Below are 19,331 nucleotides of genomic sequence, written 5' to 3'. Positions count from 1 at the left end.
AGTGCCAAACACAGCAAAGCAGGGAGCTTTTGCCACCATCCAAAGCCGGATTACAGCTGTGACATCCTCAAAGAACAGGAAAAATAGGAGAGACTGGAGTTCAGGAATACGCTGGAAAACAATTTTCTGGTTGTGTGTGGCAATTACTGAACCTGAAAAACAAATAAGTGAATAATTAAAGTGCAGCCAGTGGTTGGTCTTTGCCTTTGATATGCTGCACATCACAGCATGGAAAAGCTGGAAGTGCTGGAGCGCAAGAAGAGGAGCTCCACTGCTATACCAGATTTTCCCTTTGTACCCCAAATCCTGGAAAATATCAAACAAGGCACCAGCTCTGAACAGAGCAGGGAAATAACTTTGGAGCAGGGACTGTCCTGCTGTGTGTCTGCAGCCATGGTCCATACCTGAAGCTTGTGTTCATCAGTGCTTTGGGAATGCCAATAACAAGGCAGGGAGCTTAGAAGGGAAGTGGTGGAATTTCAGTCACTTGGGTGCCTTTAAATGGAAATTGTTGTGTTTGTGCAAGATACACTCCTTAAAAATGAAGGTAACCTCCAGCCTGCATGGCCCAAGACAGCAATTAAGCAACATTTTCCAAGTTCCTTGCATTCCCTCCTGCAGGAGTTCAGGGCACCCTCTCGTAACATCTGTATCCCACCCATGCCCTGCCTAGCTTCCCAAACATCTGCTCCTCCATCCAGCACACAAGGGCAGCTCCCCTGGGGAAGCACACCCAGCTGCAAGCCTCAGGCATCCCAACACCAGCGCAAAGCTGGATCCAGCCCAGCAGTTTGAACTCAGCCCTGGTCAGAGGAATGGTGAGCAGAGACCAGCACTGCCCTGGGCCAGCCCTTAGCACGGGTATACTATTGCTGCCTCTTGCACAAGTGCCTGGAAGGGTGCAGGGTACCAGGACACGTCTCAGAGAGGTCACACCACCTGGCATCACCTGGCTCCAGAATGGCATTTGGGGAAGGGGTGATGGGTTGATGCCAATAGGAGAGGCCATGTCCTGCACCAGCCCACTCCCATAACCAATTCAGTATCCAGTGCCCTTAAAATCTACATATTCTACACGAGTGTGAAATACTCCTCCTTGGATCTGGAATGGGTGCCATGCACCAGCAGCACAGACAGGGTGGTGACAGAGTGCTGAAGCAGGCAGTCACAGCTTAGCAGATCATTACAGCATCTGCTGCTGCTGAACAGCAGCCACCTACCCCGAGTGGAACTTCTCCTCATGCCATCCTGGTGTTAAAACAAGTGCATTGCTATGTTGCTGCATTTTGCTAGGCGGTTTTGCCCCAGGTTGCCTGCAGTCCTTGCTGAAGCTTCAGTGTCTCTTCCAGCTTTCCTCTCTGCAGCTGCAATCCAGGACTGTGTCCCAGCGTGGGGAGTGCTAGAGGTGTGGATCTAGCATCCAATAGGTTCTCTGGGGATCTCAGCTGGCCCAATGAGCTCTTATCTGGGAGATTTTTCTGGGTTTCCCTTTGCTAGATGGAGGGTGGAAAATCTATGGCTCAGGGCAAAGTCGCTGCTTTGACTCATTGAGAAAATGCTGAGTGGGAGCATTGCAACATCTGCACACATCCTGCTAAAATGAAGAGACAGTGTCAGCCAGAACCTGTGTGATGCTTCTCCAGAAATCCCTGGGCTCTGGTTGTCAGAGCCTGCCTTGTGTTTTCCCCTTAGCCTAGAGAAAAATATCATACCTCCTTCATGAAGGCTGAAGTGCAGCCACGTAGCTCAAATCTCGTGCCTTGCTGGGGACAGAGCAACCTGAAGCCGAGGAGAGAGCAGTGCAGGGCAGGCAGCTCTCCCTCCCAGCACCATCTGAGCTGGGAGAAGACCTTCTGCTGGGGTTAGACTACCCATCCAGCCTGGGCAAGCACAAAAACCCCCTGGGAAGGAGTGACCTCCTTTGGTTTTGCTTCTTCACTCCTTTCTCCATCTCTGAAGTTGCCAGAAGAAATCCTTCCCCCGGCTGCTCGGAAGATGGTCTCTAATTGAGTGGAAAATGACTGGTACTTTCTTTTGCTGTCCTGAGCCCATGCCTTGCTGGCCGCTGTGCCGTGCTGGTTATTAGCAGCCAGCTGCAAAGGGTCACTCTGCATTGTCATTTTCAATGATGACTGGAAAAGCTTTTCCAGCCCTCTGGCCACCATCTCCTATTGGTAGGAGATGCGGACTGCCTTCTTCCTCATCTTGCTCCTGCAAATTGTTTTCATAATTACATCTTCTGCAAAAATATTGACATTAATAAAGGTGAGTGTGAGGAGGTCCTGCAGAACCCTATGGACATCAGGGCTCCAGCCTCAGAGAGGAGGAAAAGAGACAGTAGGGAAGAGGACCTGGAGGCAGAGGAAGATTCCAGGGAGGAGTGAGGTGGTGTGTATGGAGCTCTCATCTCCTTCATGATGGCTGCAACAGCATGGGGACATTTTCAGCCAGCTAGGATACAACCACACCTTCCTCACTTGTGTTTCAGCCCAAGAGCTGGTTTTTTGCATTCCCCAGGAAAGCCAGAGCAGCACCATCATGCAGCAACATTGGCATCCTGCCTCAGCACCTTTCTCCTCATACAGTCCTGGGGAAAAATATGAGAAGATGCACAGCCTTAAAAGGAGGAAGGCAGCCTTGGATGGGGCCTTGTAGGTGTGGATACCTTCATCAAATGTGCTGCCCTTGCCTTGTGTGACCGTGGGAAGGTCATCTGATCCTTCCAGCTCCAGCTCTGGGGTGATGAAGATGCAGAGCATCTCAGAGAGGCTGCATGATGCCCATGTCTGTATGAAATTCAGAGTCTTTGAACACAGGTATACAGTTGCCTAAGCAGAAGGTCAGTTCAATTCATACTACTTAGGAAGGCAGAATTAAATTACCTAGACTGACATTTGGCTAAGACATGGAGTTTAATATCCCTCTGCTCATTGAAAATGCCAGGGGATATTTAATGGCTGCAAGGGATCCATTTTAGTGCTTGTTGGAGAGACGGGATGGGTGACGGGCCGCTCCATGCCACAGGGTCTCAGCTGCCTTTTTGAACCACCAGATTCATTTTGAGACATGTCTGACAACAGCCAGGGGCGATGGATAGCTGAAGACTCGCAGTTAAGCGTGAGCATGCAGCGCCTTAGGAGAAGCTGCTCCCTGGTGCTCTTCTCACACTTTGAGCCCTCTGTTAGACACAGCAGCCAAAAACCAAGCGGGAAGAGCTGTGAGTAGCCTCCTGGCCAAGTCCCCTTCCCAGGAATGTCTGATGATGCTCCCTTAGCTCTGCAGGATAATATTACATCTGGTTTTATAGCCGCTTAACCAGTACTCAGCCTAATGCCCATCATCCATTATTATTATTACTATTACTGCTTTTATTACGTTACTGCCTGCAGGCCCTCAGTGAGGACAGGGCTCTATTATGCTGGCTGATGTACAGCCAGACAGCCCCTGCCTCACCATGTGCAGGCTGAATGGAGGCAGACAAAGGCTGGGGAAGGAGGTGCACTCGTCCCTGTCTGCGGGGTATAAAGGACTCCTTCAAGGTCATATAGAAATCAGAAAGCTGGACACAGCCTGTCTCCCCTCACTCCTCAGCTGGCCCCTGTGGGACCAGTCCAGGTGTTTCCCGTGATGAGCACAGCAGGATGAGGTCTTTCCTGAGAGACATAGGTTTGTCCTCCCTGGACTGGCTGCCAGAGGTATGGTCCTCTCTCCTGGCTGTTGTGTTCCTGCTGCCTTGGAAGGACATGGCAGGAACAGTTTTGGCTCTATGGTTTTGGAAGAATTGGCCCTGCTGTGCTCTTGAGCCTGGGCAGGAATCCTGTGGATGGAGGGACACATGAGGAGGTATCAGGGACTTTTGGTTGTCCTGTTAACCTGCAGTGCTGTTTGAAGGCTCATAGCAGCCAGGAACATGAACTTGAAGCCAGGGCAGCCTTCCTCTGTGCACCAGCAACAATGTCCAACTCACAGGAGAGGGCCTAGGGGTCACATCCCTGCAAAATGGGCAGGTGACTCCCACCTCAGCCTCAGGGCACTTTTTTTTCTGGCTTCCTTTAACAGTCACAGTAGTATTTCTTGTTGCTGCCCAAGCACATTTGCCATGCCCAACTGAATTTAATCATGCCTTCAGGCTGGCATACTAAAAACCAGGTCCAGGCCCCCTGCATTACCCCAGGGAGTATCCATTGCATCCATCACTAGCCCAGCACTTTCCTTCCCACTTCCTCGCTGCAGAGCTCCAGTTCACAGTCATCTGCATTCGTTCAGCCAAACAGACTTTTGTTTTGCAAACCCATCCTGCTGAGCCAACGCTGGATTTATACTTTTCCGTATGTGTTTGGACTCCAAGTCCCTGTCGATGGAAGCTGATGTCCAGCCCCAGCCCTGGGATTCGAAGTGAGCAGAGGAATTGCAGAGCCATCTGGAGTAGCTCAGCACAGCACAGCCCCAGCGAAGCGTTCCTGCTGCTGAGGATAAAGCTGTAAATGGAAAATTGTGCCCCGTCCTGCCACAGAGAGGAGTCTGTGAGAGTTGGCACCTGTAGTCAGGCTCACAGGTGACCATCCTCTGAGCCTGAAATGACATTGGGAAGGAGGAAGCTGTCCAGCCCTGCTGGCACCTGCTGTGACAGAGGGGAGGTGGTGAAAGCCAGTGTGGTGGTGAAGATGATGGTGATAAAGGACAGCAGCAGGGTGTGTGCAGGGGTGCTGGGCAAGAGGAGGCTGGGGAGACAGAGGTAGAGTTGGGCTGTGTTGGGGGAAACAGGTCCCACTAAGGTAGCTGGGCTGTGGCTTCACTTCAGCACCTCTTTGCCTCACCTGCAGACAAGAAAGCGTGTTCTTAAAGCATCACAGGCTGGTTTCTCCTGAGAGGAGCAAGCGGCGGCACTGCAGGGACAGTTGCTGCAATGCCACCATCATTCTGGAGCAGGGGTGGCAGCAAGCAGCTCAAATGTGACTGCACTTGCCCCAGACTGGCCACGCATCAGCATCTGATCCCATCTGAGTGAGGGAAGGATGCCCTTCACACCCAGGGCAGGGCTGCAGGCAGGCTCAGGTGGTGAGGGAGCAGCTCACTCACCACCACCTCCTTCCTCTCTCAGGGTAAGCAAAACCCCTGTGAGGGCATCACTTCCCACCCACAGCAGGTGGACCCTGGAGTCAGCATGAAGAAGACCTCTGACTGCAGGGCAGGAGCTCTGCCAGGCAGAAGGGGGCTCCCCACAGCCCCATCATCCCTCCCCCATCCTGGGGAGGGGAGTTTGGTGCTGACATCTTGACAGGCTTCTGCCTAAGGCGGTCAGAGCCTGGGGACCATTGCTCAATCCAGAGATTTTCAGGTCAGGAGGGATCCACTTGTCTGCATGTGGACTTGGAACGGGGTTAAGCGCCTTCCCAGGACAGGAAGACTCATGTGCATTGCTATTTTTGGAGTGCACAGAGAGCCTTCATCCACCTCTGGCACAGCTGTGTGCCTAGCTCCATGTGTCCAGCTCCTTCCTGACCATGATTAAAGGATAAGCATGGGCGTACACAAATTTTTTCAGCTTTGCTATTGCAGTTGGGAGTTTGAGCTGTCAGGATTTGATCAAACCCTTGGCAAGGAGCAAGGACTGCTCTGCAACAGGCAGTGACATTCATCACAGCCTGTCTGTGATGAGCTTCCGGCACTCTGGAAGTAGCTGCAACATCAAAGCACATTGTATAGCTCATAGCCAATTAATATTCACCTGAAATACATGGCAGGTAGCAAGAAAATATTCCCATATCCCAAAAGCAGAGCAGGGCAGTGAGAGAGAGAGCTGGGGTGGAAGGTGACCAGTGCAAATACGATGTGCCAATGCTTTGAATCCTCAAAACCCCAGCCCTGAGCCCAGGGGCCAAACTCTGCCCCATTGTTGTGAGGCAAGTGGGCTTGAATGTGTGTCACACTCACAGAAATCACCAGCTGCCAGGGAAGTGCAAGATTTTGGCATGGTAGGCTCCTCATCCTGATCCAATTAGCCCTGTGCAGGAGGGACGCTCTCTGCCCTGGCCCAGTTGTTTCCACGTGTCTCCAGTGCTGTCACCTCTGTAATGGTGGGATTTTGAGCCAGGACAGCCATACAACTGACCGGGACAACAAAAGGTGATTTGGATCTAATTAGTTTGGGGAAAGGATGCGTGTTGGCTGCTCCTCTTGGAGAGCACATGGTGCGAAGCCCAGACAGCTTTGCCAAGGGGTACAAAGGAAGCATGCCACGTGCAAAGCTTTGCCAATCCCCCTTTTTTTCCTCTCTTACAGTGAAGCCAGACCCTCCGGAGAGTGTGGTGGCCAAACCTGTGCCCAATAACCCTCGAAGACTGGAGGTGTCATGGCAAAACCCCTCATCGTGGCCTGACCCTGAGTCTTTCCCACTGAAGTTCTTCCTGCGGTATCGGCCTCTCATCCTGGACCAGTGGCAACATGTGAGTGATGCTGCACTGCCTGGCATGCGAGGGAGAGGGGAGCTGCTGACTGGGAACAAGCTGCATTATAAAAACGTGTTCAGGGACAAAAAATATGTATATTTACTGCTCAGGCAACCTGGACCCTGTTCCTCTCCTTCTCTTTCCCATTGCTTTTCTCTTCCTCTCCACCTTTTTTGTAGCTCACACTCTGCCTGCAAATGGCTCTGCAGCCTCTCCCTGCTCCGCATTTTCATCCATGGCCCCTATCTACTTTCCATACATATGTTCTATATAAAACTTGCCAACGAGATGTAAAAGGCATTTAAAGTATAAATGTCACCACATTTAAATGCGCCTCTGCCACATTTAGATTTTGAACTGGAGATAAAATACCGCTCTCCATAACTCAGAGCACAGTCACTGAGCAATTGCTGAGATGTTATCGTATTTCTTACTTTTATTTCTTGTTTCTTTAAAAAAAAAATAGTCAGTGAAATCCTTGGTAGCCTGGAGGACAGATTTCATTTGTTACTGCAGGTAGATAACAAACAGGCTTTTTTTTTTTTTTCCCTTTTTTTTTTTTTTTCCCTAAACCTCTGTGTGCTGCTTTTATGCTTGAGTTGGGTAGGAAAGCATTCTGTGGCTGGAGAGGAGGTGCTGCTGCTCTGCCACAGCTCATCCAGCATCCCTTCTGTGCCCAAGCTGGGCCAGCTGAAAACCAGTTAGGTGCTTTGCTTGATGAAGGATTTTGCTAAAAACACCAAAAGTGAAATAAGAGGCAGCACTGAGTCCCTGGCACCTTCATCAAAGAGCCAGGTGGGATTTTCTTCCAGCCAGCACTTCCTGGAGAGAGAAATGTTGGAGGAGTGGATGGGAGTTTTTGCTTGTGGCTCTACAAGGTGTCTTGGTAACTTTTTGCATTTGCTCGGGATTTTTGGTGAGGCAGCACCACAGGTTGTGTTTCAAATTGCGGTATTTCCTGGTGGCTCTGAAAATAAGATGGTTTTCCTGCTTGCCTCTTTGCCCTTTGCTTTTTTCCTAGTAGTGGGAGAGCATCTGTGGAGCATCCAGAGGGGTTAGAAAGCATAGGTGGAGTTTGGGTATTAGTTTTCTATAGGTATGGTTTTTTTTCATCTGGGGAAGGAATACTCAAACTGTAGAAGCTGTGTAAAAAGGGGAAGATGTAGTGGGAACTGCCAAACAGAGCACTGATTTTTTTTCCCAAGGTGTGCAACTGTTGTGGGAAAAGCTGGTGGTTTTACCCTGTCACAGCCTGACCCAGACAAATACCCTGGTTTGCACCCAAAAATGGTGGGGTAGCCACTGAGCTACCTCCTGCCTAAACGCCCTCAGGGTGGCTGGTCCCTCCATCACTGGGCGTGGGGTACCATAACTGCAGAGTCAAGCCATGCCAGTCCCCTCTGGCAGAGCCCTGAGGGGATGCTGTGGTCTCTCCATCAGCGCCCTCAGGCAGGCAGTGACAGGTGAGGTGGTGGTGACACTGGTGGCAGGGCCATCCTAGTTGGTAAAGATGGTTCTTGGGCAGCAAAAACTTTACTTCTTCTATGTAAAAATACCATGAGATGCAGAGAGACCTCAAGGTACCAGCTCTCCTGGTGGGTACAAGGATGGCTGGGAAGGGTTTCATTTTCCAGCATTTTGGGAAGGTGCAGCAGTCCTGGGTACAGCTTTTAATCAATATCCCCTTGCAAAAGACATGTTCCTGATCACTGACTGATGGAGAAAAGCATTTGGGGAATAATTTGCTCAGTGAGCAAGTGCAAGCATTCAGTGAGTGAGGTGCCAGCCTTGTTTTCTGAGTCCCTACCCTGCTGGCTGGTTAATGAAAAATCTGATTTGTGGATGATTTGAGGAAAACTGCCACTATTCATCAGATGAATTATTTGCGAAGCCTAATTCAATCGTTTCCCAAACACCAGAGAAAGGCAGTGCTGCAGCAGCTGGAGCTGCTCTGACCCCAGACCCCACTGGTACAATCAACCTGCTTAGCCCAGCTGAGCACCCTGCAAATGCAGGTGTTTGTATCTAAAATTAACCCCACCAATGTTATCATGCTGGGAGCATGCCCAAGCCTCCCTGAACTCTTTGTTTGACTTGTTGTTATTTTGGAGGGTGTCCCTGTTCCCCCAAATTAAAACAGGAAAGGGAAGGACATAGTTTGGTAGGTCCAAGTCTAGCTCATCTGTCCCTCTTGTCCTGCAGTGGTGCTGTTGGGTCTCAACTCAGAAGGACGAGTGCCCTGAGAAAGGATGAGGTGGTCACACGTGCCACGCTTGCATGAGGGTGTCTTAATTCTCATGAAGGTGCAGGTGTCTAAATTCTCGTGGGGCTCTTGCCACGAGCTGCCCCCCATCTTGGCTCTTGCTGTCCCCACTGGCAACTGGCACAGAGAAGTCCTTGCTTTTTATGCCCACACAACCTGCACGCTGATAATGGGGCAGCTTGGAGCTCAGCAGGGAGAGGAGAAGTCCCTGCCAGCAGTCAGGAGGAGTTGGGTAACCTCATGTTCTGGCACATCCCTGTCTGCCCAGGGTCCACAGGCTAAGCCCTGTCCCTGCCCCCTCATGGCAACCCACCTCTGCACCAGCAGTGGGTTTTAAGCAGGTACTTGGCAGCCCTGTGGGAAGCCCAGCATCCCTGCAGGAGAAAACCCACAAAGGAGCATCCAAGGCTGCCCAGAGACAATAGCCATGCAGGCCCTGCTCACACGTGGTGTTTCTTGGCAGAAGAAGCAGCTCCCCTTTCACCTCTCCACCTCCCGTTATCTTTGCAGGGTCTGATTTATGCGCAGCACCTCGGCAGGCAGGACCGAATGAGCACTAATAGGATCAGATGGATGTCGAGCTGTCGAATACCATAGGGCCTGATTCAATCAGCGTCTGCTTTCTTCCAGGCTCTTCCTTTCAGGATTTTAATAATGCCAGGGCTTGGCACCAGAAGATGAAGCCATCCGTGGCGGGAGCAGTGGATCTTATCGAGACTGCCACTGTGTGAGCTGGCCATAAATGCAGTTTCCCCTGCTCCAGGGAAAGTCCAGTGATGCCTGGACCAAGCATCCCCCACCATGAAGCAATCTCTGGGTCTGACCCAGCGATGGGGAGAACATCCTTCCCAGTGCTTTGCAAATAGGGTTTGAGCCCCAGCGTGCCATTTGCAGTCCCTTTCCCCTGCTCAGTAGCACCTTTCCACCCAGACCACTTAGCGGCTCTCATGTTGCAGTTTTCTCTGGGAATTACGGTGATGTGCTCTGGGAATGATTATCATAGAGGGATGATGATGGTGAGTTTGCACATGGGCATGCAGTGAAGCACCTGCCGGATCGTGCGGCCTCACAGCAGCTCCCTTGAGCCTGGGCACGAGCACTTTGTAGCTGTTGGGAGATGCAGCCATGTCACACCATGCCACATCATGTGGCTCAAGATTCTCCTCCACCCCATCAGCACTGAGCTCGCTCTGAAACTCAAGCAACTTTAAAATCACACTCCTCCCTTTCTGGAAGAGGGGCTAGTGGTTTCTCCGCTGCCAGAAGAGAGATGGATATTTGTAGCCTAAACAGGTTTTTTATTCTCTCCTTTTGGCAAAATCTCCCCTTCTGTCTCCTAAATATAAAACATTAAATGTTTAGGGTATCCTTTATTTTTCTCCCGCTTTTAAGTTTGTAATTCAAGCCAGATTAGCGTGGTTTCCTCTTCTGTTTTATAGCCCCATCCTGGCCCCAAGCGAGCTCTCCTAATGCTCTCAGATGTTCCTCTAATGGCTTACCTAGGCTGGAACTGGATACCCTTTCCTAATGGATTGCTAATAGCCTGTTTCTGGTTTTACAGGCTCCTTCAGTTAACTCGCAACAGCAGCGATTGCGGCACTCACACATGCGATCTCCCTGCGAGCACATCTGCACGCTCGCCCCTCCACGCAGGCGGGTGGCCAGACACCATCCTCAGCATCTCTGGGGAGCCACGGGCAGGTCTTGCACCCGATTTGCTCCCTTCCCATGGCATTTTCTGGAGCTGGATCCTCCCTTTTCACAGTTCTTGGAGGGAGATCACGTGCGCTGAGCGCTTGCCAGCTCGATGCACGTCCCAGGAATGTGGCAAGGCTCAAGAAGGTATTTCTTATGCAGCGTCAGAGCTGGTGGCCAGACTGAGGGAGGATTTCCTACTGTGGGTTGCCAGCAATTTGCAGATGCCGTCCTGAAGTCTAATTGAACCCATTGGCCGCGCTGACAACATGAAATGTTAACGAACCGTGAGGCGGGCTGCACCTCAGATCTTGAGATTTGCAGTAAAAGGTCATGAGATATTTAAAGCTAATAATGTGGTTGAGTTCTCTCCTTCCTCTTCTGCATTGGAAGCATTAGGGCCATGTTCGTGAGCATTTGCAAAGGCTGGAAGCATCCTTCTCTGGAAGTGCAAGCAGAAGTGCTCCCACCATCACAGGATTTTAGGATCTGGGGCAAAAAAAAAAACCCACGCAGACATCTGTGCCTGCTCTGATGTGGTTAAATGATGGGGCTCTGGGGACAGGAATGAAAAGTTTGTAGGTATTGCCAAATAATTAGTGTTGGGTTTGTTGGTGCAAGGATGGCATTGTCCCCTGGACTGACCTCCCTCATCCATATTGGAAGTGGCTGCCAGGGTGGGCTCAGGCTTGTCTCCCAGGGCAAAGCAACATTTTTTCATCAGAGAGGTGAATCTTACATGCTGTCTCTGGAAGTTCCTGCCTTGGAGCAGCCTGAAATAGCCTGGAAGTGTGAGCTAATGCATATATCCTGTCTGTGATGGGCAAGGAGAGGGATGGAGCAAGCTGGGTAGGAAGGCAATTAGCTCCACTGCCTGCCACAGCAGCGTCCCTGCCGGCGCGGTGGCAATGTCACTTTACAGCAGGAGTGCCTCTTCGTGCCCATTTGCATCCCCCTGTGCCTCTGCTGCTTTGCCTGCACTCCCCCTCTTTGCAAGGCAGTCTTGGCAGGGAGGTCACCCTGAGCAAGCTGGGTTACAACTTCACGCCTGGTAGCTTTTATTGCGGCATTTCTCTCCCTTCCCCTCCCGGCTGCAAAGTCAGTGATTAAAAAAGAAGGGGGGGGAAATCCAAAGAATAATAGGTGGGTGCAAAATATTTAGTCTGTAATAGTGTCACTCGCAGCTCAGCGTGGGGCAGGCAGGGCTGGAGCAGAGATTTTCTCAGAGGAGGGTGGGGGTGGGAAATGCCCAGAAATCACCTTTTCTGGGACACAGCAGGTTCAGGACCCTTGGCTGGCATAGCCTGGGTGCTCTCAGCCCCCTTGGAAACTGCTGGCGACCTAAAAATACTGAGCAGCTGGCAGCTGTAAAGGTCCCACAGTGCAGCAGAGCACTCACTTGTGCACGTCCTCACCTGCAGGCTCACACAGCTACAAGCAGGTAGGAAGGTGCTGGCAAGCCTAACTTTCCCTGCCCAGATGCAGACCACGCTGGGCTGGTGTCTGTGCTCTGCCATGCCCATGCACAAGCTACTTTCAGCCCCAGCCTGCTGCATCAGCGTGGTGAAGGCATCTGCAGGCAGCTGGCCGGGTTAGAGCTGTTGCTGAGTGCCCTCAGCATTCCTGATCCCATCTTCCCCAGGGCCACAAGCAAAAGTGACTTCTGACAGTTGTCACTTGGCAGGAGGGGGCCAGCACATCTGGAGAAAGTTTCCTGTTAACTTGTTTTCCTGTAACAGCCCCCGCTTTCAAAGATGGTCTTTATTTTGAGCCAGAAGGGATCTGTTCAGCTGCATCTGGTGTGGCACAGCCCAGGCTGCAGAGGAGCCCTGTGATAGCTCATCCTCCCAAACCCACAGCAGGGCTGGGCTCTGTGCAGCACCACAGCAGCCTTTCCAGGAGGGCTGGAAAGGCTGCTGTGGCCACAGCAGAGAGCACAGCTCAGACCCTGCTAAAGTGGGCCTTCCACTACCCAGCTGGCAGTGAATAAGAGGGCGTTATTCATTTTCCCCAACCTTCAATTATCCCAGTGTCCAGGTAGAAAGTTTTGTCTGGGATTATACTGACTGATTCTTGCAGCTCTGCAGAAGGAGGAGATATCTGGAGGTACCTTTGTTAGTCATCACTGTCAGACATGTTGGCTCTCCAAGCAAGGGAAAAAGCAAAACATTTCTTTTCCACATGGCGACATGTTTTCTCAAGCTGCACTGGCCATTTGCAGCGACCCTCCTGAACTCCTCAGTGACAGGGCAGTTTGCTTGGGGATTACTCCTGCTTTTGGTTTATCTTGTTCCCCAGGACAGGTGGAAGTCCTGCTGGGATCCCCCTGCACTTGCAGGGACTGAAGGCACCTGAAACAGCATCTGGTTGTGTGGCTGAGTCCCTGCAAAGCTCATAGCAGCCCAGTGGCAGGATCTGGCCCTTGCTGTGGGAAAAGTGGCTGTGTAATAGAGCTCACTGCATGTCCCATCCCTATCCCCCATCATCCTGTATAACTCAAGTAGCATCCAGGCGAGAAGGCTGTGAGGATGCCAGATGTTTGGCAGTTCCAGGTTGTGCTCTTAGAAGGGGTTTCTTCCCATGAGTGCTGTGAGTAGCAAAGGCTGTGTGAGCACACCAGCTTCACCTTACGATAGTAAGAGATGGTGCTTCTTTTATTTTGGGGAAGGCAGACTCATCTAGGCTTGATACAGCACCTGGGACAGGTGCATGGTCACTGTCCTGTCACACACAGAGACAGTGCATCCCTTCCTTGGGAGAGAGGGGTGACAGTCCTCATCCCCGTACTGCCAGTGGAACACTCCCTTCCCACTCCAGAAGCTGCACTGGAAAACAGGAGGTGTCAAGGAATGGCAATCCCCGTACTGCCAGTGGAACACTCCCTTCCCACTCCAGAAGCTGCACTGGAAGGAATGGCAACACAGAGCCACTGCCACCACAGGGGAGCCAGGAAAAACACATTTTCATGTGGGATGCAGAAAAGGAGGCATCTGACCCCTCCTTTTCCCCCTGCACCTCCTTTCAACACACAGCAGCCCCCAGCCCACCTGTCAGGGCAGAGGAGGGTGGGGTTTTCTTCCCTGCCTCCCTTCCCCCATCCCCTCCCAAAGGACATCTAGGCTTCAGACCTGCCCATGCATCACCCTGTGCACAAGTACCTGCTCCCTGGTCACACTGGACCAGGAGCAGAGCCTGGGTGGGAACAAAGCACAGTGACCTTTTTTACTGCCAGGACACCCTGGCAGGGTGGGCTGAGGGCCATGGGAGCAGGATGAGGGGAGCTCAGAGGGGATAATGGCTTCCCTAACTCCTGCTGGGCTGAGCACTGTGAGACAGGGACAGCTTCTGCTGGAAGGAGGGCAGGCCCAGGTGTTGGAGTGTGTATGGCTGCTGTGGATGTCCCTGGGCCTCCAGCCTGTGCAGGGGGAACCAGCATGGACAGGGGGAAAGCTAAGTGGCAGGCAGTCCTCCCCTCAGCCTGTCCCAAGTGTCTGTCTCCATCCCATCAATGTGGCACTGGCCCATGTGCTCATCATGCTTGGGACTGTGGGTGGGCACTCAGCAGCTCTATAATCTTTCCAAGCAGGAATGTGGGGGTATGTGACCATGGCAGGGAATGGGATCCCAGCCCACGATGTCCTCAGCAAGCTATCTTCTGAATTACTGGGCTCAAGGGCTTTTTTTTTTTCAAATGCTCATCATGCTTGGGACTGTGGGTGGGCACTCAGCAGCTCTATAATCTTTCCAAGCAGGAATGTGGGGGTATGTGACCATGGCAGGGAATGGGATCCCAGCCCACGATGTCCTCAGCAAGCTGTCTTCTGAATTACTGGGCTCAAGGGCTTTTTTTTCAAGTCTCTCTCTCCTCTCTTCTCTCTTTTATTTTTCTTCCTTCTTTTTTTTTTTTTTTTTTTTTTTTTTTGCAATGCTAATAGCTCTGCATTGCACTGGCTACTGATCCCTCATTAATCTGGGCAGCACTTCACAGCCAGTCAGAGTGACTTTTGGCAGGTGCACAAAGGCAGGCAGCGACACACAAACCCCCACCCCGGCCAAAAACATTACCATGCACAGCCTTCCTCCAACTTTTGTCTCTGTGTGGCGAGGACATGGATTAAGGAATTTCTCCCTCTGCCTTTGATGCTGTGTGTCCACCCGTGCCCCCACAGCCTCCCCAGTGTGTCTTCCCCCAGTTCTGTCTCTCCCTGTCTGTGTCCAATTGGACCCAATCCGGGTGTGCTTTCCCCTTTGTTGGGGAACTTCTGTGTTGGGTCAAGGGCACCCACCCAGGGGCTTTCTCCCCACCATGAAAAATGCTGGATGTATCCATGGCTGCCCAGCTCAGAAGTTATGTATCCAGAAGCTGTTTGTGTGGGGGGAGATGGATGATAACATCCATGATTTCTCTTTTTAGCTGCTGTGTAAAGCAGAGCTTAGGGCAACAACCTCCCAGGTCCTTCAAGGAAGGTCTGGGTCCTGGGGGGACACTCCCCCTGCCCAGGCAAGGCACAGATTTAACCCCTTTGTGCCTGTGACACCCCACCTATAAACACTCAGCTGCTGGTTGGTTGTGGGTGGGAAGAGGCAGGAATTGCTCCCAAGGGAAAGCTGCCTGGGCAGGTCATCAGGACCTTAGTAGGGCTGGCCTGCCTGCAGCCTGCTTGGTGCAGGTCCCAGGGAGGAGCCAGGGGGATCAGAGCATGCTTGGACAGTCATACACCAGCTGGATAAGCCCAGCATCTTTCAGAGCCCTGTCCTCATTCTCCAGTTCCAAGCTGTATCCCAGCACAGAGCAAGTCAAGTCAGCAGGGTGTTGGCAGTTCACCCTCTGAGGTTTCATTTTATTTAATTATCATTAGGAATTAATTTAACTTGATTCCCTTGTCATTACCATCCACACTGGTGGGTGCCACCAAAGAGCTCCAAGGTCTGGGTGGCAGAGAGAATCACTGTGCCACTACACTGCAGGGAGGTGCCCTGCCTGGCAGACCAGATGATCCACAACCTGGTGGGTGTCCTGCCTGCCCACCCTGAGGTGCCTGGGCTCCCAGTGGCTGTGGGGGAGACCAGTCAGACCTGCATCCAGATGTGCTCCAGATGTGGGGCTCAGGTCGGGCAGCAGGAGCAGCTGGGAGTGTAGAATCCAAGGGCTCTGATGTTCAGGGCAGAAGGCTGGAAGTGGGAATAGGAAAGGAAAGGCTTTCACTTGGAGCAAGAAAGCAAAAATGCCCCTCGTTCTGTTAGGAATCCCCCAGAGTGACAGTAAAAGCCTGGAGGGGGCTGCAGCTTTCATGCCAAAGGGATCGCATCCCTTTGCCCATCTGTGCTGGGCTATGGCATGTGCTGCACAGAAGGGACTGGGAAAGGGCTGGTTCTTTCTCAGGGTGGGATCTCTTTCGTGCTTTTAAGGTACTCCTGCAAGCTGTGGGGTGATGACACTGACCATCTGGAGTGCACACCATCCCTTATGTGGGTACAGCCACACTGCCAGGGCCGCCTCGACGCACAGGTGCAGTGGCCCAGATACCTCCTGGGCACCCCAATGGTGCAGCCCTCCCTTCCTTCCTCCCTTCCTCCCCTCCTCCCTTCCTGACTAGGCAGAAGTTTGGATCTTCCTCCTGACATTGAGCTGTTGGTGCTACCCAGGACAGGGTGATTCTGTCCCTGACCTTCTCCTGGCTGGCTCGGGAGATGTGGAGGACCCCACACATGTAGCACCGTGAAACTGCCCCCACCCATGATGTGATGCTTGCCCTGCTGGAGCCCCTGGCTGGGCACTGGTGCTCACAGATGGGCTGTGTCAGTCCCGCACCACCCCTCATCCTGTGGCACCTTTATTAGAAATGTGTCGGGCAGGGCATGCCCTGTGTGGCCCCCAAACGACGCACAGCAGCACCAGGTGACCTTCTCCTGGCTGGCTCGGGAGATGTGGAGGACCCCACACATGTAGCACCGTGAAACTGCCCCCACCCATGATGTGATGCTTGCCCTGCTGGAGCCCCTGGCTGGGCACTGGTGCTCACAGATGGGCTGTGTCAGTCCCGCACCACCCCTCATCCTGTGGCACCTTTATTAGAAATGTGTCTGGGCAGGGCATGCCCTGTGTGCCCCCCAAACCACGCACAGCAGCACCAAAGGGTACTCAAGTGGGCAGCATGCTGGTCCTCAGTCTCGGAGATGGGCTGGAGGGCAATATTCCCCTTAGCCTCTCCAGATATTCCTGCCCTGCTCGCTTGGATGCTGAGCCTCCCCCTCTGTCAGCCACATGTGTTTGCTCACCGGGATCCATGCCATTGGGGTGCATTTCTGCTGAGCACCTGCATCCCTCTGTCCTGGAGCCAAGCTCCAAATGGCTCAGAGATCCCTTGGAAGGTTAAATGGGGTTAAACCATTGCACTTTGCAGCACAAGGAACAGCGGGGTCTTCTACAGCTCAGACAGCAGTGACAATGGGACCGAGGGAATGGTTTCTAGGAAAGATGTCTGGACACAACTTGATGCTTGTCCAAGGGCCCAGCTGAAGGGACACAAGCCAAAACTATGGGATGCCAGCAGGCACGGGAGCAGGCTGGCCAGAGGTGTTGCTGGTGGGAAAGCATTCTCCCAGCACCGACAGTGGTGCCATGAAAGCACATCCCAGCCACTGCCTGCAATATCCAACTCCCAGCTGCCCTAACATGTCCGAGGGAGCCCACACACACATCTGCTAGTTTCTGGTGACCTCTAGAGGAAGCTGCTCCACTCTGACGCCGTGAGCCTGGGAATGGAACCAGGTCTTGAAACTTTTAGTGGAGCTGCAGCTGGAGCATCTCCCTCCACTTCCCTTCCTGTCCTGGTCTTGTGCCTCTGCCGACAACGCTTCAGTATTTCTAAAAGTGCTGCAAAAGCCTTTTTATCATCTTTTAGCCGAGATAAATTGCCTTACACCTCCTGGGGACTCCTCTGACTACCCTCCTCTCCCCTCTGCTGCCCTCAGGTCGAGCTGTCAGATGGGACATCGCACACCATCACGGACGCGTACGCTGGCAAGGAATACATCATCCAGGTGGCAGCCAAAGACAACGACATCGGCACGTGGAGTGACTGGAGCGTGGCTGTTCATGCCACCCCCTGGACAGAGGAGCCCAAGCATCTCACCACGGAGGCCCAGATCACAGGTAAGAGCCTCCTCCCAGTACAAACAGGCTTCATTCAGGAGGAACCCAGGGCTCCGGGCTGAGGAATCTCCTCTTTGGCTCCATGCGAGTTTTGCCCACAGCCAAGGATAGCCCAAAAAAACTCGTGGAGCTGCAGCCCTTCACCCTGCACTTTTCCCCTACCTGTGGCCCTGTCAGCAGGTGCAACCATGGCCTGAAGGATACTGACTCAGCATGGAAGGATGCTTGGTTCAGCATCCTTCTCACCAGGATACTTGGAGCAGGACAATGAGGCTGGCCATTGTATTATTGTTGTTGTTGTTGTTGTTGTGGTTGTGGTTGTTGTTCCCTGTAGGGCTGTCTCCCTCCAGCCCTCCCTTCCCTCTCCAGTCCTTCCCCCTCCACACCTCTGACCCCTCACAATGGCTCAAAGAGATGCCAATTCAAAATAAAAGCGACCAAGTTAACACCAAGTCTCTGCTTCTAGGAAGGAGCTGGGACTGTGTCCAAATGGGTGTTATCAGCCCTCCGTTTCCCAGAAAGGATGAAGCAGACCCTGCACTGGTTTCATTGACTCCTGTGCAGAGAAACTCCCCTTTTCAAAACAGCACCTGTTAGAGCACCTGGATATTCAGGCAGCAGCAGGGATTTGCAGCCCTCCCCACCATTCCCAGGTGGATAAACCCTCACAAGGAGAGCAGGAACACTTTGCAGCAGCGCTACTGTCAGTGTTTTGGTTTTGCTTCTATTCCCACCTGCATTGTGCTAAATGCAAATGCCCCTCAGTGTCACTGGCCCGCTCCCTGTGCAGGCACACGTGTGTCCCTCACACACACACCCCTGCACACGCAGCCTGGTGCAGCCAGGCAGGGATGATGTGGGACACCCCAATTCCAACGCTGAGCCCCACTGTGACACCTCAATGGTCTGACAGATGCTGAGACAGACTCTGTGGTCCCCAGCAATCAGCCCAGGCAGTCTGGCCAGGGACATGCTAAGGTCATCTGGACGTGGCCAAAGCCGCCCCCACCTGCTGACTGCTCATCCATGCACTCCCTGCAGTCCTGCAGCCCTCTGCAGGCATAGACAATCCATCTGGTTCAGTACAAAGCAGGACAAACCTTGTGAGCCAGCCCAGCAGATGCAGCCTGCTGTGTGTGGCGTGTTCTGTGGGTGAGGGATGCTCTTGGCTGAGCACTAGTGGCTTATTGTGGCTTCCTAGCTAAAATTCCCCTGGACTTGGTGCATAGAGTGGCTCAGCTGGTCAGGATGGGGATGAGAAGGATGCCCAGCTCTGCCTGATGGCAAAAGCATCTCCAAGCAGTAGGTCCACTGTCACAGCAAGGGAAGTCTTATGGATCACACCATCCCTTGAATCACCCCAGCCCTCTACCTCAGCCCTCGTGTGGTATAGCACTGAAAAGGGCAATTTGGGGCCAGGTCCAAGCCACACCAGCAGGAAAGCAGGGCTGCTCCTATGGGATGAATCCCAGGGCATCCAGCTCTCTCACCATCCCCTCTCCTTTCTTGCAGAGACAACAAGCGCTAGCACCTCCTCTTTCATGGCACCACCCACAACCAAGATCTGTGACAAGGGGGCCGTGGTGGGCAGCGGGGCCATGGCAGTGTGTTGGACAGCTGGACTGGTCATGGCTGCCTATAGTGTCCTCTTTATTTAGTGAGTATCTCCCAAATCTGAGGCATAAGAGGCAGGAGGTGGGTGCTGGGATGGGGCAGGGATATAGGGACACTCTAATGGGGCTGGGAAGGGGATGCTCTGGCCAGACTG

General features: G+C 52.7%; 1 protein-coding gene across 2 annotated transcripts in view; it reads left to right on the top strand.

The window, feature by feature from the left end:
- The window catches only part of CNTFR (ciliary neurotrophic factor receptor), a 200,862-nt gene that overhangs the window by 179,537 nt on the left and 1,994 nt on the right, over positions 1-19,331 (top strand). For both annotated transcript variants that reach the window (XM_041421948.1, XM_041421949.1), the window contains exons 8-10: positions 6,283-6,446; positions 17,383-17,563; positions 19,076-19,220. In XM_041421948.1, coding sequence (XP_041277882.1) covers positions 6,283-6,446; positions 17,383-17,563; positions 19,076-19,220 — 490 coding nt within the window. The remainder of the gene's footprint in view (positions 1-6,282; positions 6,447-17,382; positions 17,564-19,075; positions 19,221-19,331) is intronic.

Source organism: Onychostruthus taczanowskii, unplaced genomic scaffold (genome assembly GCF_017590055.1).
Source record: "Onychostruthus taczanowskii isolate IOZ18803 unplaced genomic scaffold, ASM1759005v1 scaffold70, whole genome shotgun sequence".
NCBI classification, from domain to species: domain Eukaryota; kingdom Metazoa; phylum Chordata; class Aves; order Passeriformes; family Passeridae; genus Onychostruthus; species Onychostruthus taczanowskii.
This window is presented reverse-complemented; position numbering and strand designations above follow the sequence as displayed.